This window comes from Argiope bruennichi, chromosome 7 (assembly GCF_947563725.1).
Source record: "Argiope bruennichi chromosome 7, qqArgBrue1.1, whole genome shotgun sequence".
Classification (NCBI taxonomy): domain Eukaryota; kingdom Metazoa; phylum Arthropoda; class Arachnida; order Araneae; family Araneidae; genus Argiope; species Argiope bruennichi.
The window spans coordinates 37,975,729-38,003,469 of NC_079157.1; the positions used below are offsets into that span (position 1 = coordinate 37,975,729).

Consider the following 27,741-nt stretch of genomic DNA (forward strand, 5'->3'; position numbering starts at 1 on the left):
TGCTTTAATTTTTTTTCCTAATTGGATTTAACAACAACAACAAAAGACTGAAACTGTGTGATAAGGCAAATTGTAAAACAAAAACTAGCAAAATTTCTTTTTATTTTTTGTTTGATTCACATGTTAGACTTTCTGCTTTAAATATTATCATGCATCTTCACACATCAGATCTCTCTCTAAAGATAGCATTTGACAGAAATCAATAACTATCCAATAAATATTTAATCATTATTTCAATATCATTTTAATGAGACCATTATATTTTTAATTAAATTATTTTTATCATTTAAAGTGTAATACTTAATTTTTTTAAATGAAATACTTGGAAATTTCAAAAATAAAACATGGAAGTTTTAGGTCAAATGGTTTTCCCAACAAATATCAAAAAATGCTAACAAAAATGCACATATTCATCTTTCTTATTAGTAGAGGAAAACAGACAATTCTAAAAATTGGTTTTACAGACTTAAGAGTTATTTAAAACTCGATAATTCATTAAAATCTTGAGATACATAGATTTCTTTGGTGATTACAACAATTATTATTTTTTTATATTTTGTATTCAAGGAAGTAAAAATGAAATCTGAAAGAACAAAAGAAAGAAAAGTATGTCAAAAAGAAAATCAGAATATTTACTTACTCAGTGGGTTCAAAGTCACCTAATAAATAATATGAACACACAGTTGACAAGACTATAGATACAGATGTGGCAAAGCCTTTGAGAATATTATCTGCATATTTAATCACAGTAGAAACAACTAAACCACCAAAAGCCTGGAATGAGGAAAGAAAAAAAGCTATATTAAGCTATAATAAAACTGGCCACCATTACTAAATTTTAAAATTTTAAGGTTAATCTTTTTTTAAGATAAATTAAGTAAGTCTGGAAAATTTCAATGAAATTTTTTCTTCTTCTGAAAATATCTATTTAGAAATAAGATTACTTTACAAATAAAAATAAAACAAAATTTTAAAACATGAAATTATGCAATAAGCTGGGGAAAATATTTTTAAAACTATTAATTCATAAATTAAATGAAAGATGAAACTCGAAAGTTTAAATTTTAATAATGGATTATTTCTACATTATTAAAGAAAATTTGTATTTTTATTTCGCTATCAAATATTAAAAAAGTAAGCATTAAATACTTTTCTATTTCATTGTTAATACATAAAAAAGTATTTATTCTATTTTATTTTTTCAAAGATGTAATTTTAAAAATTTATATAATTTTATCCAAAATTTTCTTCCAAGTATTAGATGTAAATATCAAGAATATATTTCACATACAAATTCTCGCCATCTTTTAAATGCAGTACTTTCAACTATATTAAAAATAATTATTACAGGAATAATTAGAATTTTTATAATTCTAAAACTTTAATTAAAATATTGAACACTGATTCAGAAATATTCTAAAATGGTAATGCTTTAGGCATGTTTCATCCATTTATTATTATTATTATTATTTAATCTAACTGTAATATTTTCTCTTGTATGCCAACAAGAAGCAGATTAAAACATTTCTTGAATCTAAGCAGGTCACACTGTGATGTGTTTCTTCTTCTTTTTTTTTTTTAATGAAATTGATTTTAGTTTCATATTTCAACACATTTTTAACTTAATGTCACAATGATTCACTTAAAAATATTTTTTATTTTAATAATTTTATGAATATATATATATATATATATATATATATATATATATATATATATATATATATATATATATATATATATATAAATTTTTTATAACTAATGATTCTGTAGTATCTACTTCTGTATACATTATTAATAAAAAAATTACTCAGAATTTTGAATATTGCAATAATTTATTGAATGTAATGAAACAAATAATAATTTGATTAATTAAGCTTGCCAAAATGCTAATTCTATATCAATATAATATAATTCATTAAGTCTGCAATTTTTGCAAATCTATTTATTTGGAAACTATGCTAATAACATCTTTCTATTTCAGCTTAACTTAGCAAACCTACAAGTTGCATTGTCTGTCATCAAAAATATGTCACTAATATCATCAATAACATGCATGCAAAAGAGAGAGAGAGAAGGAAAAAAAAACTGCAATTAACTTTATTACAATATGAGTGATTATTGTGCAGTCAATTCTAACAATAAAAGCATTACTTCAAAATATATTAAAAAATACATTTTCAAATTAATTAAAGAAAAAGTTACAAAAAAATAAATTGGTATCACTGAAATACTTATTTCATAATTTTAAAAACAGATTATAATAGTATTTCGTGCAATAATGTTCTCTGAAATCAATGTCAAATAAATGCAAAAATTTCAATTAAATAATAATACAAATCCATTCAAAATTTTGAAAACACTTTCTTAGTGAACACCTAATACTTAAGAAGTAAATACATAAAGAAATTTATAACTCTGAATCAAATAATCTACTTTGTGGAACAATTATTTTTTGAAATCACGCAATTTATAAATAGTTTGCAAAATTTACAGATTCATATTATAAATGCTAAAATTTACTTGTAAAAATATGACTATCCATGTTGTTGCATAATATCCTTGGAAAAATCCATGTTCTGCAACAGCTTTAGAATCCTGCATATATATTGCCAATGATCCAAGGATAATACTAAACAAAGCTGAAAAAAGAGCAAATAAATATTTTAATAAAATTATATTTAAGTTGAAAAATGTTGAAAATTCACAGTTTGCGTCACAAAATTTAATATGTAATAAAACACTGAGGTACCTTTATAAGAAATAATTATTCAATCATATAAACTAAGATAAATAAAAACAATCATAAAGATAATCATAAACAATCATAATTTATTTTAAAGAAATATGTTCATAAAATCAAAATATGTTATGAGTTGATAAATAATTGCTTTTGTTTATAATTTAATAAAATGCAACAATCCATTTACTATTTTCCTGTCAGTTTTATCTTCATATTTTGTATAAATATTAGTATATAATAACCTATTTAGATGATTAAATAATTTATTTTATTATTAAAGAATAAATACCCAAATGATATTCAAAACTTTTTCATCTTCCTTGACATAAAAATCAACATCTTGAAAGAAGAATCTTTGATTCAGTTTGAAAAAATTTCCCTCTTCTTAAAATTATTATTTAAATATTCTAGCGCATCAATTTCTAATAAGAATATTTTATAAATTATCATTATTTTGTATTGAAAACATACATCAATATATTTTCTTGTATATGAATGATGGAGATAGTACCATAATTTCATAATGCTATTAAAAGCATAAATCTACAGTTCATCTATCATCTAAATTCCGTGATATTGCAAGTTCACTTTTTTATTCGTCTTGTAAACTACACAGATATTACACAAATTATTACACATTACATTATTCTTCTTACAGCTTTCAATAAATGATGAAAATCATGCAGTGAAATATTTGATGAAACAATGAAAATGGATTCAGGGGAATAATGCAATATTGTCTGAAATCATGAAAGTAGATATTTTTAAAAAATTCACATGACTATTAAATTTATATCATTAAAAAGGCCTTTAAAAATTTTTTTTGAAACAGAGTAAGATTTATTTTTTATGCCAAAATATTTTTGCAAGTTATGGTGGAAAAACACCAGATTCATCTAAATTTTAATTATTTAAAATTCTAATGAAAATTACAAAGAAATTGCTATGAGGTGTACATTTCAACCCTTCAAGGTACACATGTGCTAAATTTGGTAACTGCATATTAAATGGTCAGACCTGTAGAAAATCAATGCACACATTTTTCTTTATTATTAACAGTGATGAAAAATTTTCTATTTGCATAATGCAATATTTTTGGTACAAATACATTATTAAGTAATCTCAAAGTAAAACAAACCTAGTTGAATATTCCTGATCCATAATGACTGTGCAGAGCTCTTCACAAGTTTTTCAAAGTATACTCCACTGAAACCGCTTGAGAAGCATGCAATCAACACAACAAATAAACCTAAAAATTGAGAAGAAACTGTCTTGTCTACATTGGTGCTTGTTGTTGAACTAGAAGATGGCATCTGAAAAAAAAAGTGATGAAAAAAAGGACCAATACAATTTATTTAATAACTGTAATACACTATTATAAAAATGTTAAAAAATAATTAATACAAATAAAAATAACTCATTGTCTGATTCTTTTAAAATTAAAAGATTTTTTGAAAATTCAGGAATAAAGGTGAAGGCAATTATAAAAATTAATAATAATCCATAATGTTGAAAAAGGTCATCAGCTAAAATTACTGATTAATTATTCTCATAAAATTATTACACTATTGTGCAAATTATACTCAATTATTCCAACATTAAGATATACACTTGATTAGTTATTACCAAAATCAATATCAAGAATGTACTAACCTGAACAAGTGCAACACCTATCATAAGTAGAACTAAAGCTAGCCATTGAGTAGTAACCAATCTTTTATGAAGTATCATCACAGAAAACATGGCAGTGGTAAGAATTTTCAATTGATATGTCACCTACAAAAAATGTGAAACTTTAGTTAAAAATGAAACAGATTATTAAATTGCTTTTTTATAATTAAAAAAACATACAAAGAATTGCCAAATCTTCCTCCACATATTCAGTTTTTTATAATGCTATTCTTTGTTAGTGTGGTACAAAGTAAAATCAACATTTCAGCTTGGTAAAGATTATTATTCAGTTTAGGAATTTTGCGGATCTAGGAAATGCATATCATGAGGCTTCTACGTCTAAGAACAAGTCAATGTAATTTCACAGTTTGAAACATTTATAATTTTATCAACATTTTAATAATTGGTAATTAGATTTTTTTTATCATTATTTTAGGAACTTTGAGAATATGTACATTTATTTATTTAACATTTTTTGCTCATAACTTCATAACATTCATGGTAACAGTATTCAAGCAAACAGTGTTTATAAATAGTGTAATAAAATTAACATAATGAAACATTAATGAACATAGTTAATCATAATTGTCAAAACGTTAATATCATTTTAATATTTTATAAGTCATAGATTTTGTATTATATACAAATTTATTAATTTAGCAACTAATCTAATAAAATTTTTTAATCAATCTGCCTGCATCTTTGTTTAACCAGCATTTCTAGGCAGATGCCGAGTCATCATTAATTAGAACTCCATAAAAAGAAAGATGTCCTTAAATTCAAAATGGAAGATAGTCTTAATATAGAAAAGGCAATTTCAATAAAAAGAGTGAGAGAAATTTCTACTAAAAAATTGCCCTTATGTATTTTTAATACTTAAAACGAGTTGAAAAGATTTCATTAAGGAAAAGTAAGTCCTACTGAATTGTTTTCCTTCATCAATCATAGCAATATACTAATTGACTTTAAACATCTGAATAAAGTAGTCATTTATTTTTTTCATTTGGCACCTAAAGCTGACTTTTATTCCATTTAATAGGCATCTTCTTGCAAAAAAGTCTTCTTCTTCACCCTTTTAAATTCATGACTTTTTTCTTCAATTTGTACAAACATAATTTCTAAGATAATATTCCTAATTCAAGCCAAATATAAAAATTTCTAAATTATTTTTGTTACCACTGTATTGCTGTCCTATTTGGTTTTTCACTGCAAGTTAAATAAGATTAAATACAATTTTTAAGTTTGGCTTATTTGGTTTAGTTGCATTAACATCTCATTTGAAACAATAGGATTACTTGAGGACGGACATTGTAATTTTGAATCCCAGTCAGATAATGAGAAAGAGATTTGAGCTGGTACCACCTTTCTAAATTTCCATATCATATCAAGAGAAGGACATCTGTCCCACAAATTAAGCTAACAAACATCAAATTTGCATATGTGAGATCAGGTTTTCAATGGGAAGTCCTTGGGTCATGAGGTTGACACCTTATCACTAAGTCATATAATCATTCATCATATAATCATTCCTAAGATATGAGTGCCGATTTTTCTTGGTACTTGTGACCTATGTGCTTGCAATCAAACACAGGAACTTAGTCACATAAGATCATATCATAATCATGAAAGAAAAAAAAAGTTCTTTTATTAATATAACCAAATAGTGCATTTTTAATACCAAATTGATGTATTTGGGTTTATCTTTGTCACAACATTAAGATTGCATCTGAAATCCTTACTTTCAATACTCCAGCAAAGCTATTAGTTTCTTACCGAAGCTATTAGGTTCTTGCTTCCACTATTAGCAAAACTGTGTTTTCTTTTAAAATTGAAAAAATCTGCCTTGCATGCATTCAAGATGCAACAAACAACATGCACACAATGTTAAATAGTAGAAGCCAATTTGTTTTTGAACTGCTCAAATGAAGCAAGATAATATATACATGCAATATTTGCGACACCTTGAATTTTTTGAACACACTGCAAGCCATTTATAACACATATGTGTAACAAGGAATATTTCCCAAATGTTCGAACCACTTGCTTGCGTGAAATGGGCATTTCCATCTTCAAAGCATAATTGCACTGAATTGAGCAACATTATAGGAGGCTTTATTGAGTTGGATATTGAGACTTGTAACGAAATACCTTATATCTGTGGTTTTTGTAGGCATAAAATAATACTTGTGACACTTGTAAATAACTATAGCCCTTATAATGTGAAAAACATTAAAATTAGCTAAAAATTGATAAAACAGTTTAAACAAATCATAAACCACACAACATATTTGATGTCAAATGAATGTGCATTACTAAAAAAAATATAGTGTAGCCTCTTGGGAAATACTACTTATTTGACAGTGGCATGCCATATTTTAAAGTAAAAGAACATCTATAACTTGATGCAGGAACTAACAGTTTCAATAAAACATTGAAAGTAGAGATAAATAGAAAGCAATATAAGAATGACAAAAATGTGGCCGCATGAAAATAGTTACAAAAAAAACAAAAACAAAAAACCAGCTATTATTAACAAGAGTTGTTGGTAATGCATCACTCCAGAAAATTTCACAAAAACAGAATGACACGAGGTATAATTATAATGGAAAATTGTCAAAAACAGAGAGAACAGGAAGAATGAAAGGGGGGAAAAAACACATGTAATTAAATAGCTTTTAAATATTTTATACATCAAACTGCACTTTAACATCCTGTGATAACACTCCAACAACAGGCAATGAAAAAAACAAAAGGCAAAAAAATTTGTCTTATATTTTAAGTAAATCAATAATGAATTAAGGTGTATTATTATATAGTTGGTAAACATTATATAAGAGTATAATGTAAATGTTAAATAAATAAATAAATCATTGTCCTAGTTTTTTTAAAATAAAAATAAAATAAACATAATGACAAACTGGGAAAAAACAACTAAATAACTTAATATTGGTCACTATACAGCAAAAAATATATCAAATAGAAATAATTAAGTGTTGAAAAACCATGAAAAGAATAATTTCAAGAATGCTCTTACTTGATAGGTTGCAGCATCCAGAACAGAAAGAGCAATAAATAATAAATTATTTTGAACTGTATATAAAAAAGCAGGTACAATGAGCTTCAACGTTTCAACTGGCTTTCTCCAAATTTCTTGTATTAGAAGACATTTCAAATTTGACAACGACCATCCTAAAAAATTTTCCTTATTTTTAATCCCTTAATAATATAATGAAATAAAATTAAATACAATACAATAACTTTAACTTTATTGCATAACACTCCACAGCAAAAAATATAAATTCATAATAATATTTAGAATTAACCATTTCATAAAATGTATTGAATATTATTAACAAAAGGCTTGCTTTTAATATTATTATTATTATTTTGGTTTATTAATGTTTTAATAATTTCTGAAATTTCTCATTTTATATAAAAATCATGCATAAGAAAATAATAAATTTAAATAAATAGGACATTAACAAAATGGAGAGCATAAAAAATAATTAAAAAATGCCATAACTAATTTGATAACAAAATTCATACATTCAGATTACAATTTTTAAATTATTTTTCCATGCTTCTTTTTTTAAAATTCTTCGTGGAAAGGAATATTGAATATATTAATATAATAATAATTAATTGATTTCTTTTCTTTTTATTATTATAATAATAATTAATTGATTTCTTTTCTTTTTTTATTATAATAATAATTAATTGATTTCTTTTCTTTTTTTATTATAATAATAATTAATTGATTTCTTTTCTTTTTTTATTATAATAATAATTAATCTATTTACTTTTTATTTAAAATCTAAATATTTATCATACATGTCTTCATGATTACAGATAAAAAAATCAACAGAATGCAGAAGAATTCTAGAATAGTTTACAATTTTACAATTATGTGCTTTTTTTTTAATAATGAATGTTTAAATAATGAATTTTAATAATAATAAAGGCAAATTAAATAAGGATAGTGATACAAGCAAATGTATAGGTGCATAAATAAATGATATTTTTATACCAACAATAAGTATTCAATATGGTCCCCACCTCAAAGTAGAGCACATTACAGATTTTCAGCATAATATTCCTAATAATGCAATAAAGATATTGAGAATATATAAATAACTATTTAATAAACATATTTACAATGTAGGCATTCCTTTGACTTGATTAAACAGTGGACAATGTTTCCGGAAAAGCTTGGACTCTGCATATCAAATGTATATCAACTATCTCACAATCACAAAGTTCAAAGGTCATCATTACAGAATTCTTAATAATAACACAATGAGACTTAAAAGTTAATGAAAAGTATTTAAAAGTTCGCAACATATGTGTTTATCTATATTTGTAGGGATTGAAGAATGGTTTGGTTCTTCTTTTAGCGGCATACAATACACAATTTCCAAACCAGTAATCTATTAGTTGATAGTGGTTGCAAAAAGTGCAAAAGTGCTGCATGTCAATGTATGTGTTGATAGTAATAAATTGAGCACCCAAGCAACAATGAGGATAAGACGATAAGAAAAATTTCAGAAGGACAAAACAGCAGAATAAAAATATCTTTTATAACAATAAGTAAAATGACACTGGAAAAAATAAATGAAATCAAAGGTTATTATAAACTTGTTTTTGGTTTTATGAGGTTAAATCAGTACAGAATGTAAGCAAAATTACAAACATATAATGGAAAAAAAAGTCAAAAATATTATTCACTAAATAAATTTTTTTTTTAATAGAAAGATTTTTTTTATGTTAAAATAAAATTAAAGATAACAGAACTATTAAAAATTCTTTACTAATATAAAAATTTTACTTACCACATTCGCAACACAACACAGCCAAACAAGATACAATTTTCAATATTTCTGAAATCAGAATGGTAGTCGAAGCTAAATATCTGGGTCCATTCTGTGGAACTGTTCTTGAATATCTGAGAACTAAAACTATGGCAGTAGTCTGTAAAACTAACACAGACAGGGATACATATTTTAAATGAGGAATCATCTGCAAGAAGAAGAGAGAGAAAAAAAAGAATATTAATTGTAATTTTTACACAATGTAACAGTGTTTCAGCACACTATATCAATTCAGGGGAACTTTTAAAATAAACACTGTAACTATAGCACTCTAATATTTTTTAATGTATAAATATAGCTGCTAATTTATTTATTTTTGCATGTGATATCTAACACAATTGCTTTAAAACGTTCAGAAATTAGAGGAAATGCACAGAAAAATAAAATGCCTTATTTGGTAGAAAGAGAGGGGCATAGTTTATAACAAAAATGAGGTACTATTGGGAAAATGAATCCTTCTTTCTATGGATATATTAGAAGTGAGATTTCAAACATTTTTCAACTGCTTGAATTATTCTGAAATTTAATTACAGTAGAATTCTAATGATTCGGAAACACTGTGACAAAAAATTATCTAAATAATCAAATATCTAAAAACCTGATAAAAAGACATAATTTTCAGAAAATAAATAAGTTTACTTATATGATTTAAGTTTAATGATTGTAAAACCAACAATGTAAATATTTAAAACACTTAAAATATCATTGATTGAACAAATTGATATCTCGTTTTACTTTCACTTTATTAACATAACATAATTTTTTTTTGCTCCTGAATATTAACCATATGTCAGCAATTAATTACTAAGAAAACCAACAAGGATGTCATGCTTATTGCAACTAGCATATAATTGTTAAATATTTCAAATTAATGTAATGACTATGTTCATCAATAGTAATCATGCCAAAAGTTTGCTACTGGTATACAGTTAATAAGCAAGTATATCATTTTTCTTTTCTTTCTCAAAACTATAAAACTATCAAAATAACTAAATTTAATATGGAGTTTGGAGAGTTGGAATTTTAAAGTATAAATAAAAAAGAAGGGATAGTAAATGATAAATGAAAAGTCATTAAAACACAGCAGTACAAATGCAATTATCTTTACATGTGTATTTATATTAACTTTATGGAGGAGGGGGGGGGGGGGCTTTCTACTCTTTAATCTTAGTTAAAAAAAAATTTTATAAATGAGAATAATGAATGCAAGAAAAATAATCAAAAACATTTATTTTTAATGAAGTCAAAAATCAAATTCTTATTTTTTATTGTTAAATAATTAATAATATACTTAACTGTTTAAAATTAAATTATTCACAATTAATTACAAAAAACAAAATTTAAATTATGCTGAGATATTTTGCACCATAATGTAATATAGATTAAAACACCCATACTGCTACAATGATTACAAAAAACAAACTTATCATATTAAATTTTAAAGACCATGCTTTGATTACAAGTAAGAGACTGAATGAATAGCGTTCACAATCCATGACTGCATAAATATTAGAATACACAGAAGCATTTAATATAAAATAATAATTAATTTTATAAAATGATAATTTCTAAAAAAAATTGCAAACAATTATAGAATTTTTAAATATTGTACACTCTATTTTGATACTAATATTGGTCCTGATTGAATTAAAAATTAAAAAAAAAAATTGGAAATAAACTCAGCAGTTGCCTTCTTATTATATTAAATATATACATATTTTTTTCCAATTTATAAAGTGCCATATTATATATATATATATATATATATATATGAGCTATTGTTAAAAAAAATGTTTAAACCATGATTAGGCAACAGCACAAACTGAATATAAAAGGAGGAAAAAAAAAAAAAAAAAAAGACAGTGAAAAACCATACAAAATTTACACAATCTTAAAATGGAAATTTGCTGAGAAAGTATTTTAGTTTCAGATTATGTTGAACTCAATATATATATATATATATATTAGAAATTCAAAAACTTCGATTTACTTCACCACAAGAAGCATAATTTAAGTAGAAAGAATAAATGGTAGAAGTACATAAGTCTAAATCGTGACACATGAACAGAAGAGACCAAAATTTTTCCCTTTACAGATTTTACTTAGAGATTTTTATAGGGATTTCTTTGATATGTATACAAGAGAAATTTAGGTATCTTTAAAATAATGCTGTAAACAAATAACATTAAGGATTTTTATTCCTTCCCTTGAAGCATGAGAAAATGCTGAGACCAGCAGTTTTATAAAATGTGTGAAAAATTAATTAAATAAAAAGTGGGAATTAATCAGGAAATAAGAGAACATTTTAGAACAAAATTTATATGGGCTAAATTAAGATAAAAATTAGGATTTTAATTAGTTTACGAAATATCACAAAAACATTCAAACAAATATATATAAAGATAATTTTTCTTTAATAAATATCAAGATTATTGTTTATTAGTGATTATATATATATATATATATATATATATATATATATAAGAGAGAGAGAGAGAGAGAGCATTATGAAGAATATTTTATATAAACTATATTTTTAGATTATTTGCACTCAAGAAATTATATATATATATATATATATATATATATATATATATATATATATAACCAATTAAAAGCAACAATTTTCATACTTAGATTTTTATCAGGATTTCTATTATAACAAATAAATTTTTCACTTTATAATAAAATTTTTTTTAAATACAATTTTTAATCAATTACTTAAAATATCAAAGAATAAACTACAAAACAATTCAACATGAACTGAACTAGTAGTATGAAAATTATCTATTAATTTAACATTATTTAATTTAATACTTTAAAAGTATTACATTTGTCATTTAAAACGAGAAAAAATATAATCAACAAAAGTATACCATTAAACAATTAAGTGAATTTAAATTTTTTGGCAGTTTTATTTATTATTTTTTTATATAAAATTTAATATTATTAAGAGGTAATTAAAAATAAGAATTTTAAACAAATAATAAGCTTTTTAATCATATCAGCGGTTAGGAATTAAAAACTAAGTTATTAGAATAATTAAATGATGATGTAGGGAAAAACTTAGGCAAAAATATTTTTAAAAATATTACATGAAGTAAAATTTCATTTTAAGAATTATTAAATATAATTTTTTAAAAATATATGGTGCAACAGAAAAAGAAATAAATTAAGTTTAGAAGATGGATGCATAATAATTTAAATATTTTAGTAATAAATCTATTAAGATTAAATCACAATGTAAAGATACATAAATGAATTCTCTTAATAAAATTATGAAAAAATACATTGTAGCAATTCGAAACATCAATAAATTTATTAAATATATTATTATGTTTTTATATATTTTTCAAAATGCTTCAAAAACACATTATAAAAATCACAGATGCAATAATCTGGAAATCCGTGGATGGCCGATCCAAGATATTTATTACTAAAAAAATACGGAATAAAAATTATTAAATCAATATATGTTCCCAATATCGGAGAAATTGAACCCATGAGTTTTACGGAAGTCTAGATGCTCAGAAAACCAAATTTAAAAATACAATTTTGTTTATTTTTCTCACCTTTTTTTTTTTTTAATATAATCTAAATTTTATTACTAATTTCCTGGCGCAGCCGCAGCTAAAACTTCCATTATTTTTCCGGTGACCTTTTTAATCAAGTGACACTGTGAAACAGGCAACAATACAAAAGAGAAGATAAATAGCAAAACATTTCGTAAACATTCTATTTCCTCAAGACGTTTCAGTACAAAATCTCATGTTCAAATTTCAGTATTGGTAAACAGTAAAAAGTAATTTGACCAGTTCATTTCAGTTGATAGTGCATGAAACACAACGTGGAATTAGATATCAACAACTGGCTGGCATACAAAGTTTATCTTGGAGATGGGGTTAAAGTTTGAAATAAACTTTTCGAACTATTTCGTTTCAAATCATTAACACTGAAATTTAAGAATTTGGGTTAAATCCACTTGTCCTGGGTTTGGATGTTATTCAACGTCTGTAACTTCATTCTGATTGACTTTGAAACAGAATGCTGTGCTTCAAAGCACATGTTTAAGAAACATTCTCTTCTCTTTTAAATTTGTTTTCCATATCACTTTTCAAAGTTGCGGAAAACTTCCATTACTTCTATATAAAATTCATTTTTAAAATTGCTATCTATCCCCCTACAATATAGTTCATAGTTTATAATATTAGAATATGACATTTGTAGAGTTATTCTGTATTGAGTTCTAATTTTATAAACGGATATAAAATTAGCGTTTATAATTGTATAAACGCTGGTAAACAAAGCAGTTCCCAAGTTTATTAATATTCCTCGCATTAAAGCTAATGAAACCATGACGAGTAAGAGCGAGATTCGAAACTGAAACCTTCTGCCTTGTCACTTGATGTCTTATCCATTAGAGATGCATAATCCACGATTTTTTGAATAACAAATAATATTGCTATTGTTATTTTTAAATATGCGTTCCAAATATCTGTTATTTCAATCATATTATTAATTAAAAATTATTACTTAATATTAAATTTAAAATTTATTAATTGTAATTAATACTTAATTTACTAATTTAATTAACGTGTGATTGAATTAATTTTATCTGTTTCAGCTTACTTCTTAAATTTTATTTTATTTTCTCAAAACTATTTATTTAATTTATTTATTAGAGTGAACCATTTTCTGGAAAAGATGAGTTAAAAATATATGTCATTTCTTTAAAATGTTTACTTTAGTCCTATATTCTACCAATAGATGGCGCCAGCAGTAAACAGAGTACATGTAATCAAAGTCAATCATGTCAAATCAATCAAAGTCAATCGAGCAATAAAAAATGATCTGTATGGAACAGTGCATCATCAAATACGAATATCGGTCACTCCCGTAAAGTGGAGAAGGTGACTTCGCACTTTCCAGTGAAGGCTCGCACTTTCCGGTAAAATCACCGCTGCGATAAATTTCAGTGATATGCAATTCAATGATACGATACGATAATTCCAATAACCGGTCCGTTCACTTTTCAATCCAATCACAGATTTCTTTCGAGAGCTTCCATTGGACAGATCGTATCGTCACCGCTCCGGCAAATTTCAGTGATATCGTATCGATTGTTAGTTTCTATTGTGATCCAAAACTTGTAATCGAAATATCATCAGTAAGATCGTATCAAGGATTTGAATCACACCCCTCTTTGAAAAGTATTGATCCCTTGTATTTGTGACTTTTTGATATTGGTTACGTAATAACCGCTCTGAAAATATTCGTCATCCCTATTATCCATTCGACAAGCGGAACTTGGTTTGGCAGTCATACATTAGAGCAATCAATAAAAAGCTCAACCATTTTATCTTGCTCAAAGAATTTTAAATGGTTCTATAAGTTAATTTTTTTCATAATTTTTCACAACTATCGAAAGAATTTTTTTTTTAATTAGCTTTAATCAGTAATACAATGGTTTTAAAGATCATTGACTGAATAGTACTGCAACTACAATTAATACAACAAATTTCAATTTTCACAGGTACTTTCTAGTACAGATATTTAAAAAAAAAACAGTTCTTAAAATTATAAGAATGAACATATATTTTTCTTTTGTAAATTCTTTTAAAAGGCTTCAGTGGTGCATATTTATCAAATAAATGACATTGATTTATAAATAGTACATTGAAAATCCTAATACGTCTCAACGCAAATGAAAAAATTACCGATTTATTATTTTTCGATATAATTGCTATTCATATTAAAGCATTTGTCCTAGAGTCTGATTAGTTAGAAAATTCCAATCTCGTGGAACACCATCGGCCAGTCAAACTTCTGACCGTCAAGGGATCTCTTTATGGGTAGAAGATGAAATTCTGCAGGTGCCAAGTCCAAGCTATATGATGGCTACTCCAATATTTCCGAACCGAATTCTTGCAATTTTCCCATGCCTCTTACAAAAACTGGTTATACTTTTATCTCCGTTTCATATGGTTATTCATTATTAAAACCTCTTCGTATATAACTTCCAATAATATGCTTACAAATATATGTTTAACGTATTACAAATATGTATAGATGCATGCTTTCAAAACTATTCTGAAAGGAAGAAACATGCTTTCTTTGCCTCCAGGTTTTATTCCGGGGAATTGCAGTTATGAAATGTCGCTGTTGTTTTACTATTCCACTTTCCCTCCAAATTCCCGTATTAGTTTCTTTATTACTTTCTTATATACGAAATGCAGAGAAAGTATAGTAAACTTCAGAAAATTCGATTTCGAGATTTTGAAGAATCTCCATGTTTTAGACCTCCTTGAATTCGAAAAATACATTTTTGGCGTTATACATATTCTGTATGTTTGTAATAAAGATAACTGAAAAAAGCTTTGAGCTAGACGAATGAAGTTCGACGTACGGTATTTTCACTGATTTTGTAGATTTTTGCTAAATTTTGAGAGAAATCCATTCTGTGGAAGCTTCTCTGTATGTCTGTCTGAATATAAGTTAACATAATATTCATATATATATATATATATATATATATATATATATATATATATATATATATATATATAAAGAGGACTAGAAGGATTAAATTTGGTACCTAGATTTAACATCCAAAATATATATTCATATCGAATTCTGAACCAAATCTGTCGAAGGATTGAATATTTGTTAATCTGTACTTTCCGATCCATGTAATCGCAATAACTGAAAAACAAAACGATTTAAATATATATTTGATATACGATTTTGTGGTTAGAAGTATAACTCTGTGTCATATTTTGGTTTAATCGGCTGTAAGTGAACACATTTAAAACAAAAATTCGATTTTGTTTTAAATGTTTAACTCTATACCAGGGATTAATGGTACAAAAAATTCGTTTAGCAAAACTGCTAAATTCATACCAAAATCAAGCAAAACTGCTAACTTCATACCAAAATTAAGCAAAACTGCTAAATTCATACCAAAACCAAGCAAAACTGCTAAATTAATACCAAAATTAAGCAAACTGTTATATTCATACCAAAACCAAGCAAAACTGCTAACTTCATACCAAAATTAAGCAAAACTGCTAAACTCATACCAAAACAAAGCAAAACTGCTAAATTCATACCAAAATTAAGCAAACTGTTATATTCATACCAAAACCAAGCAAAACTGCTAACTTCATACCAAAATTAAGCAAAACTGCTAAACTCATACCAAAACAAAGCAAAACTGCTAAATTCATACCAAAACCAAGCAAAACTGCTAAATTCATACCAAAATTAAGCAAAACATACCAAAACCAAGCAAATTGCTAAATTCATACCAAAGATCAATAATAAATTGTTCGCCAATACCATGAAAGGTATTCGCGGCCTTATCCAAGGTCTAAATTTTATACGATTTCTAACATTTTTATAGAATATGTTAGAAAGTTTGGAGGAGACCATTTCCGTTCATTTTTATGTTGATCAAGATTCGTTGCTACACACAATTTCAAATTTTAAGCCATTATAATAACTTCTCGTTATTGTTTTTGCTGTTATTATTGAAAGTTTTGAAACTAGTTCACTTTGATTTTTTTTTAAGTTTTTAGTTCTTCGCTTTTTTTTTTTGTTTTGTTTTATGCTTCTAAATACGGCAGTTGTAAGGTGTGCTGAAATATTAATACGTTATAATAATTTGCAATATTCTTACTGTCTATTTTTGATCAAAATAAACAATCAAATCATCGTCAACTTACCAAATTTCAATTTCTATGTCGTTGCATTTTTATGTTACTGTATTTAAACACATACACACACGCACGCACACGCTCATACACACGCACACAAACACATGTACGCACACACATTGGGAAAACGAAATCTAGAGTGAGAATCTTAATTTCGGAATTAATACAAAATTCGTTGTTAATTTGCAATTATAGTGCAAAACACACATACATAAAATTTAAATCATCTGGCTTCTTTTTCAAATTTTTTGTGCACACATACATACAGGCAGATCAACAAACACAAGATACCTTTATAGAATATTCCAAAATTAGATTCAATTCCATAGCTTTGATATAAAGGGCATAAGCAACATTTTATCCATTTAGCTCATTTGAGTTTTCAGCTGTAGTATTCACAGACATTCAAATGGAACAAATAGTTATATAGTAACCATATTGCCGATTTTATATAATTTTCTTCATAGTGTCGCAGTGTTCACATAAGCGAGTAAACACATAAAAAAAATAAGCATTTTTTTTTCTTCTTTTGGGAAATCTTATGTTTCGAATTCCTACAATCAAAATTTCGGACGACAGCCGTACTGCCTCATGTACAAGGAAGTTAAAATATTGAATAGATTCTTCATATTGTATAGAATAATCAATGCAATGGGAAAATGAAATAAGCACAAAACTAAATTTCAGAGAAGTTCAATAAAAATGAATATATAACCTTAAAATTTATCTTTATAAATTTAATACTAGCTTAATTATTTTCGTGATAAATTATAACAGCTATTAGTCATTGAAATAATTATTCATTTACTGTAGGATTTATTTTTACTTTTTCTTATACAAAGTATAGAGAAAGTAATGCAATCGTCAAAAAAAAAAAAAAAAAAAAAAAATAACAAATTTAGACGTTTAGACTTCCTTGAAGTCTACAAACACATTATATCTGCCTGTCAGTCTATCTGTCTGTTTGTCTATGAACACTATAATTCCAAAACGCTTTTAGCTAGACAGATGAAAGTCTGTCTGTCCGAATATACATTAATACGGTAACTACAAAGCCAAGAGAGCTAGATGGATAAAATTTGGTATAAGGATTTAACATCTAAAACGTAAATTGGCATCAAATTTTGAACTAATCTGTCAAAGGGTTGATTGTCTGTCGGTCTGTTTTCTCACAAGCATGTAAATGCGATAGCTCACAAAGCAATGACTTAATAAATGAAATTTGGTATGTGATTTTTGTGAGTGCATTTGTAATTCTGTTAAATTTTTTCGGTTGAAGGAAATAAGTCTAAAACACAAATTTAATTTTCAGATATTATTAACCACATGCCATCGATTAAGCGCCAAGGATCACATGAAAGATGCAGTAAAAGTGCCAAATTCACTCCAAAGATCAATATTTTGTAACTATTGTTCACCAATGCCATGCCAGATATTCGTGGCCTTATCCAAGGTCCAAAATTTTACACGGGAAGAGGAGACAAAAACTTTTCTTTAGACTATGTGAAAAAGCTTGGTGGGGATTTAAACATGAAATTAATCAAATCTATCTTTTCGCAAATATAGTTGGAGTCAAGCTAAGATAAATTGCTAGATTAAAAAGTTATTTTAAACTATTCAATCCTTAGACAAAGGAACTTTTGCATCATAATAATGATCAGACGATTGGAAAAAAAAAATGTTTTTTGTGAAATTTTTTTTTTGTTTATTTGCATTATTTTATGCCTTCTTTAATGTCCTTTTTATAATTTTGTTTTTTTTTCCGTTATCAGTCTTTACTTATTTTATCATAATAATATCAGTCTATTTATTTTATTATAATCCGTTATCATAATATAGCAGGAGTTCTAATATCATTAATAAATTGAATGCGATCTCTCTAATTCATAGAAAGCGAATGTAATTCATTTTGAATTAAAATTAGAGGATGTTTTCATTAACAAGTTTTCTAAAATAACGTAACACCTTTTAAAAGGCATATAATATGTCCAGCTTATTGCAGATTCGACGAAGGGAAATTAACTTTTTTATGTATGTTTGGAAAAAAAAGTAAATTAAAAGCCTAAAACAAAAAGTCAAAATAAAATTAAAAATCAAATTTAAAATTTTTAAAAGCTATTTTTTAAAAATAATTTTAAAATTTAATTTTAAGAAGTATTTTTTTTCTCTTAAAAATAATTATTGTTATTTTACAAGTCTATTTTCCATTTATGTCTGATTTTAACTATAGAAAACTCGATGCAGATTTATAACTGAGAAAGTGGTATAAGAATCAATTCCTATCGTTGTGAAAGAGATACTTATTTCAGCAGTAAATCTTCGGAAAATTTGATAATACTGAAGAAATCAGTACTAACTTGAAGCGCAAAACCGGAAATTACTTAATGAATAAAACAATATTTTAAAATTATTATAAAACATTGTTTTGAAATTATAAATCTATATCTATACTTATAATAAAGCTCAATGTGTGTGTGTGTGTGTGTGTGTGTGTTGGCGCTCTACAGGCCAGGTCATTTGACATACAGCTATCAAATTTGGTACATGTATACCTTAAAGGTCGGGTATGTGCACCTGGGGTCCCTTTTTTTGAAATTTTAATTATTAATTAAAAACTAACTTTCCCGCCAAAAAAATATTCCATTTTCCCCACCGCCAACTTTTCCGCCAAAATAATCTTCCATTTTCAACACCGCCAACTTTTCCGCCAAAATAATCTTCCATTTTCAACACCGCCAAATGAGTGAGGCTTCAGTTTTTTTTCTCCCAACAGAAATGAGGCAAGGGTTAACATTATTCGGCGGATTATTTCAAACGATTCTGTTTATTTTCTTAATGTTTTATGCATTTAAAATTAAACATTGTTAATTAATCCATATTTCAGATTCATTCTGAAGTACTTTTGAATTAAAATAACACAGAATCAAGGAAATTAAAAATGTATAATCTGCATAGCGTTACCCCAACTGGCGCAGAAAAATTCACGCATTTGCGTTACCGTAATTGGCGAAGAAAATTCATGCATGCGCATTCTGTTCCGATTGTTGCCATGACAACCATTATCAACGGACGATTTAAATTATTTTTAGGTTAGTTGCATGCTTTTATAAGTAAATTGTATTTATGTTAGTTATATATTTTTTGTATATGCTTACAGTTTTAAGTACATCGTTTTTTAAGTAGTTTTTTTTATCCTGGTTTCAATGATTTAAATTATTTTTAGGTTAGTTGCATGCTTTTGTAATTAAATTGTATTTATGTTAGTTATATATATTTTTTGTATATGCTTATAGTTTTAAGTACATCGTTTTTTAAGTAGTTTTTTTAAACCTGTTTTCGACCGATTATTTTAAACGATTCATTTTATTTTCTTAGTGCTTGATGCATTTAAAATTAAACATTGTTAATGAATCGATCTGTTCATGATGAATCTGAGAAAATTTTGTTGACAAATTCTTGAGATAATACATAAATTAAGAAAGATATTCTTTAGTGCCCATAAAGTTTAAACGCTCAGTGACTCTATTATCAGTAATCATATTATTAAAAAAAATGCTTTGTTTCAGTAAAAAATATTATTATATTAATTGCAGATTAATCATTTACACTCTAATTTAATGTAAAGCATAAATTCTATGGGAGCTAACAGAAAATTAGAGAGATACAGATTACGTTATGACTGAAGGTCTTTATAATATTATGAGTGAATTGAAATTTGAAATTTTGAAATATTTTAATGAAGAAGCTACTAAAGTAGGATTTACATAAAATATTTAACTATTAAAATTTTAACGAGCATTAAGATTGGCGAACCGGCTGGTCGCCAAAGGCGGCTAGTACATAATATATAAAATATATTACAGCTTATTTAACATATAATATATAGTATGAGGAACAAAGAGGGTAGTAGAATAGACAAAAGAATGCACATAACTGACCACTTGACTGGAGAGGGTAGTTGAGTAGACAAAAGAGTAGGAATGAGTAATTATTTAATCCTTTCTAGGGCCGTGGGAAGTATGCTTCCCACCAAATTTATCAATCTTTGTATGAATTTATGTAGGTTGGCATAAGTTCTGACAAATTTTTTTAGAAAGACAGAAACTTAGATGCTTCAGTTCTTTATCTTACACAAAATGTGTGTCTTGATTTGTTACTTAATTATTTATTAACCAAATTAATTAATGAATCAAATTAAATGTATCTAATAAGCTAAATGAATCCCTTTTCTTATTCTAATTTCAAGCCTAAAAATATTTTAACATAATATGACTAGAAAAAAAATGGCCCTTTAAAGATTAACTGGAAAGGAAGTCCTCATTAGAAAATGTTTGTGTAAATATTGAAATTAATATACTACCACCTATAATAAAGACTGTTCAAAAAATGCACTAGATTCTTATTTATAAAGCCATAAATTCATTACACATATTATTTAAAAGGTGCAAATAAGGATCTCGGGGCAATTTTTTTGAAATTTTAATTAGAATTTTAACTAATCAACCTCTTTCTTCGACTATATAATATTTTATATTTAATATAGAATACATATATTCTTTACTTGCACTAATACATAATATATAAAATATATTACAGCTTATTTAGCATATAATGTATAGTTCCGCTTAGAATGTATTGTACCTAGTACTCGAACAGTGACTTTACAAGAGATTCCCCGACGATGAATTAACTATTTATCGACAGAAATGTTTTTTTTTAAGGAATAGATTTGCATGGTCCCGAAAATACGGCTTATAAAAATAAATCAATTTATTTCTTTTACCTCACTGTTTTTCGTTCAAAGTTTTTTTAATCAAACAAACTTATATAACCCAATCAACTGCTGAAATGTGATCAACTTAAAAGGGGATCATTTCTTCTAGACTACAACATATAGTCTAGGGCAGGGATGGCGAACCAGTGGCACGCGCGCCATTGATGGCACTTGGCACAATATTTTGGGCACGCCGACGATCAAAACGGTTTGCCTTTTAGTTCAAACTAACAATGTTCACTATGAAATATTACGAACAAACGCGAGTGATCGGTCGCGGTGCGCATATTCCTATTCCCTACCATGGTGTACTAAGAGTGATTTAACATCTCTTGATAATGTAATGGCGTTAGTCACAAAAATAGTCAACCTCATATCGTCGCAGGTTTGATGCTTTGTTGGGTGAAGTCAATTTGGTGTAAAATGGCTTAATGTTATAACAATGTTCACTGGTTGAGCCACGGGAACGTACTTCAAAGATTTGTTGACTGCTTCTGTAAAATGAGAGGAAAATACTCACTGTTGTTGGACGTTATGTGACTTTCAAAATTGATGTTTTTTACAGACATATGCCAACATTTCAATGAATTGAACACAAAGCTTCAAGGTACATATAAAACAATTATCGTCATGATGAATCTCATTCGCGCTTTTGACGCTAAACTGCATGTTTTCAGAAACGATATTATTAGAAGGAACTACAAGTACTTCCCAAACTTGAAAAAAATATCAAAGATTTAGATGTAAATGAAAAACCAGACGAAGAAAAAGTTATTGTCGAATTTATTTCCGTAATTGATTCTTCAATCAAGGAATTTTCAGCGAGATTTTCACGGTTCAAAGAATTATCGAAAAAGCTCAAGTTTATTATGTACCCTAATGTGATTTCATTTCATAAACTGAACTTATCCCAATTCGATTGGTTGGAAATTGAAGAATTTGAAATGTAACTGATTGATTTCTAGTCAATATGGATTCAAAACTATTGAACAAGGAAAAAGTTGGAATTGATTACAATTGAAAGATTAATAAGCGATATACATAAAAATGCCAGTAACGAAATTTTGGAAACATGGAATTCGATTCCAGACACATTTAACTGTTTGAAGAAGCTGGCTTATGCTATTTTAACCATATTTTCATCTACATATATCTGCCAGTCATTATTTTCAGAGATGAATAACATTAAAGACTTGCCTAGAAACCATTTGGCAGACGACTCCAATTCAGCATGCATTCTGCTAAAATTAACATCTTATAATCCTAATATAAGTTATTTGTCATCTAATCTGCGACAACAGAAGTCACACTAATGTTACTTTAGTTTGAATTACACGTATAACTAAAAACTTTACTACTATACAGTGTAAAATGTATTTTTTCATAATAAATAAAAAGTTTTGATTTGTTAGTATTTAGTTTTATTATTTTTCGAATAATGACAAATCAAAATTATATGATAGCACGCCTGTACCTCATTAAAAATTTCTTTAGAAAAAATGGCACGTTGATCCATAAATGTTCGTCACCCCTGGTCTAGGGTTTGGGAGGAGAGTCACGACTCCTCCCTCCCTATACGCTTCTGGTCAGTCGAAGCCAATTGATACATCACTGTCATTCACTGAAAAGGTAATTATTAGTACATTTGAGCCTTATCTTTAGAAAAGGTCAACATTTCCGAACTATAACTTAGTGACTGAAAATATCCCAAAATAACTACATGTCCATTAAATGATTCTACAGAAATTGCCCTACATATTTAGATGTGCCATAGGACAATGCGATGCGCTTCCTGCCGATTTAAGATATAATCAACGAGTTAGAAACACAGGTTTGTAAGCAAAATAGTGGGACATTTGTTTCTGATGGATCAGACAAGTGTTGGACGAGTTTTTTAACAGTCGATGCACTTCAGTACATTGTCCAGAGAGGACAGTACCGCCGGAAGAAATGACATTTCCTGGTTCCGGTTTTCTTTTCACCACGTTGGCCCGGAAGTCATCTAATAGAAAATAATGGGAGGTAATGTTGCGAACAGATTGCTCGCAGGACGTTGGCCATAACGAAACAATTCCATTTTACATTTTTTTAAAAAATAATGCTATGATTGAAAGTTTGCGAACTGTTTTATCATCCTGCAATGAATAATACATACAAAATCATGTTTGGTTATTATATTTAGAAGAAATAATTCGGGTCTTGCCATTGTGGGAAGAAAAACAAAACCAAGAACTTTTTTGGATATGTCTCATAGACAATCTAGTTTAGTTAGATTGAAGTCCCTTTATGTTTATTTTGGAATCACGAATTTCCTAATTTTGAACACAAATCAGACGCGAGAGATGTACTGATATTTCTTCTTCAAACTCCTCAGTCACCACTTTTTTTCCTCTCGTTTACAAAGACAACATTGTAAATGTTAAAAGATGTAGCCTTGTGATATTAATGAATCCCCTCATTTAAAATCTTCCACAATTGGAAAAACTCACTTATGTTTGTCGATTATGTTTCGAATTATGTCTGTCTATCATAACGATAATGATAACTCAAAAAAGCTTTGAGCTATATGGCGTGAAATTTGGTATATGGACTTAATATCAAAATTGTGGATTTCTGTCAAAAATTCCACGATATCCATTTAATGGGAGCCTATGTCTCCGGCTGTCCGAGCGGTACTGAATCCGATAGCTAGAAAATGCAAAAAGTTAGATAAATAAAATCTGGCACACAGATTTACCAGATAAATCATAGATTCTTAGCAAACTTTGGACCAAATCAGTCTAAAGATTCATCCTATATTGATAACACAGTAACTCAAAAACACTATGACTTAAATCAATGAAATTCGTTATGTAACTACAGCTATAGTTCCGTGAAAAAGTTTTGTTTGGAAAAGTGGCATCCAAAATACATCTCACAATATTATCAGCTAAAATGCTAAATTCATGACATAGATTAATATTTCGTAACCATCATTCACCAATACCATGTAAGATATTTGTGACTTCCCCAAGTTCCTATTAAAAGTTTCACCAAAATTTTATTATAACAAGTTAATCTGTCAAGCGAAAGCGAGAATTACAAAACGTAAAGAGTAAAGAGAATAAGTCAAGTCAACCAACTAACTCTCCGACCCGCCACGAAGGCACACGAATTTAAACCATAAGGCTGAAAGACCGGACCGCCGCAATAGCAACACTGGCGGGAACTGTGGGTGAATCCTAAGGGTCATCACCGGCCACTGTACAACCCTCCCCGAAAGAAGAACGTCTCGTCATCAATCTGAGGAGTCAGATCCCCCACCTATTTGTGTACCCTCCAGGGTGGCGAGAACCAACCACCATACAGGAAGCATCTCACCCTCATTTCGAGGTCCCCCCCCGGGGGAGAGTAAAGAGAATAAATAAAATTGGGTTCAAATTTTTTGCATTTAAAGGGTAAATGCACATGATTTTCCCCCCAAATCCAACAAGGACGGACACAGGTTGTCAAATCGTCCGTTGTTTTGTAAAATCACAAGAATATAAATGCTATAATTCGAAACAAATAAATAAGATTTGGTATATGATCTTGTTGCTAAAATTGTTGTCCTATATCAAATTGTGATTCGAGTCAATTTTAGAAAGTCGCCAGAAATGCATACGTGGTTTCCTTCACTATAGCACGAAGCACAAAGCATTCATTTGTGAGATCCTAAAAATAAAAATCTAAGTATTCTTAAAATTCATGGCACACGATTTTTATGCAAGGGAGATGCAGATAACATATTTATTAGGCAGAATGAGAGAAAGTTTCGAAAAAAAATCACTCCTGCTGGTTTTCTTCTGCAAATGCTTTCAAAAGGTTAAAACTATTTTTCTTATCTGAAGTTGTTCTTCCTCAGTTTATATTGATAAGTGATAATACTTAATAAGTATGATTGGAGAAACAAACTTTCCCACATGTATCATATTATTACATAAATAAAACATATTTCGTTAACTGTCGTCAATCATATTTACGGAGTCTCTACTTTTTGCGCTCAAATCAATACTTTCATTTAACTGCAAAGGTGTCATACTTTAAAGAAAACAACAATAATGACAGAAAGACGTTCACAAAGTATACTGGTTAGTTTCTTGTTATACAAAAAATAATTACTTAATCAGTCGATTAAAGTTTAATTTACGCAAAAATCGATAATTCGTTTGAAAAGTATTAACACCACTTGTTCCTTTTCATAAATTAGATAATTGGCGATAATTTGGCGGTTTTTTGTTTGAAAATGCATTTAAGGACAAAAACTAGCTGGAGTTGTCTCCCTTTATCTTTCTCGGATACTCTCTAATGAAGGTATTATACCAGAGAACGATTTGCATGGCAATGGCTGACAACAATTACGAAATATTAACCTTTGGATTATGAATTTGGCATTTTGACCGAATCTATTATGGCATTCTTGGCGAGTTATTTGGCTATTAAGCATTATAAACGATTAATAACATCCGAAAATCCGATTCTCCAATTGATTGAAACAAAAATTTGTTAAAAAGCTACACTTGCAGTCACAAAATCCCACACCATATTTAATATATTTTAGCCATTGCGTCTCTGAGTCATCACGTTCACATGTTTCTAAAAGTACAAACCGACAGACGGTCAGCCCCTCACTGGATCTGGCTCAAAATTTAATAGGTGTCGATATTACGAATATTAATGTGTGTGCCGAATTTTATCCATCTAGCTCTCTTAATTTGCAATCATAGGAGTAACTTATATTCGAACAGCCGGACAGACATACTTTCTCTGAACGGTTTTCGCTCAAAATTTGATAGAAATCTACGAATTCGGTGTAAAGACCATTTACCGAATTTTATGCGTCTCAATGAAAGCGTTTTTGAGTATCTTTTTTTTACAGAAAGACAGACGGACATTTTCCAAAAATGTGTTTTCCGAACTCAGAGAGGTCTAAAATATGGAAATTCCTCAAAATATCGAGTTCGAATTTTTTTTAGTTATTTTACTTTCTCAGTACAACGTATACAAGAAAATAAAGTAATAATAATAAAATAATTATATCGGAATTGAACGGCAGAAATTCATATCACTGACTCTCCAACCCGCCCTATAAATAATATTGAATGACTGCACCGCCGTAATAGACACACTGGCGAGAACTGTGATCGAGTCCTAAGGGCCATCACCGGCCACGGTACAATCCTTCCCGAAGGAAGTGCGTCCCCTCATCGATGAGAAGAGCCAGACCCTCATCTTTTCGTGTACTCTCCAGGGTGGCGAGATCCAACAACCATACCGGAAGCATCTCATCCTCATTTCAAGGTCCCCCCCCCCCGAGGGATTGAACGACTGGAAGAGGTGAATTTTTTTCCAGTACATAATACTAAACTTTTTAATTGCCTCTTCTTGATGCTTCATCAAAACAAAAAAGATTACCAGTAGCAAAATAGAGAGTTAGGTTTAGTTTGTTGTTTGTTTGTTTCTTATGGCACTTGCCACTGACAAGCCCGCTGTTACGAAGACAGCGATTTAAGCCTGAGGGGGAACGTCTCTTATTTTTTATAGCAGCGCCAACTAGGGCCAAGAGTTAGGTTTAGTGAAATCATCATTTACGTTCTTAATGTACCGATATTAAAATTTTCTGAGTATGTAACCATAGAGTAAAGCCGCAACTTTTCAGAAATTGTTATCATTACAATCACAAGAGGTACTTTAAACGTTTCTGTGTAGTTTTGGAGCATATTAAATCTGTTTAACTTTAACTTTTTAATTGCCTCTTCTTCATCAAAACAAAAAAGATTAACAGTAGCAAAATAGAGAGTTAGGTTTAGTGAAATCATCATTTACGTTCTTAATGTACCGATATTAAAATTTTCTGAGTATGTAACCATAGAGTAAAGCCGCAACTTTTCAGAAATTGTTATCATTACAATCACAAGAGGTACTTTAAACGTTTCTGTGTAGTTTTGGAGC

General features: G+C 27.9%; 1 protein-coding gene across 4 annotated transcripts in view; it reads right to left on the minus strand.

Moving 5' to 3' along the window:
• LOC129975084 (UDP-N-acetylglucosamine transporter-like) overlaps positions 1-27,741 on the minus strand; it is a 96,506-nt gene that overhangs the window by 7,605 nt on the left and 61,160 nt on the right. For 3 of the 4 annotated variants that reach the window (XM_056087991.1, XM_056087989.1, XM_056087988.1), the window contains exons 2-7: positions 9,244-9,430; positions 7,449-7,603; positions 4,397-4,519; positions 3,882-4,056; positions 2,524-2,642; positions 641-774 (exon numbers count right to left, since the gene is read on the minus strand). In XM_056087991.1, the coding sequence (XP_055943966.1) occupies positions 641-774; positions 2,524-2,642; positions 3,882-4,056; positions 4,397-4,519; positions 7,449-7,603; positions 9,244-9,430 (893 nt within the window). Of the gene's footprint in view, positions 1-640; positions 775-2,523; positions 2,643-3,881; positions 4,057-4,396; positions 4,520-7,448; positions 7,604-9,243; positions 9,431-12,854; positions 13,094-27,741 lie in introns of those variants that run through there. The other variant, XM_056087990.1, reaches the window with a different exon arrangement.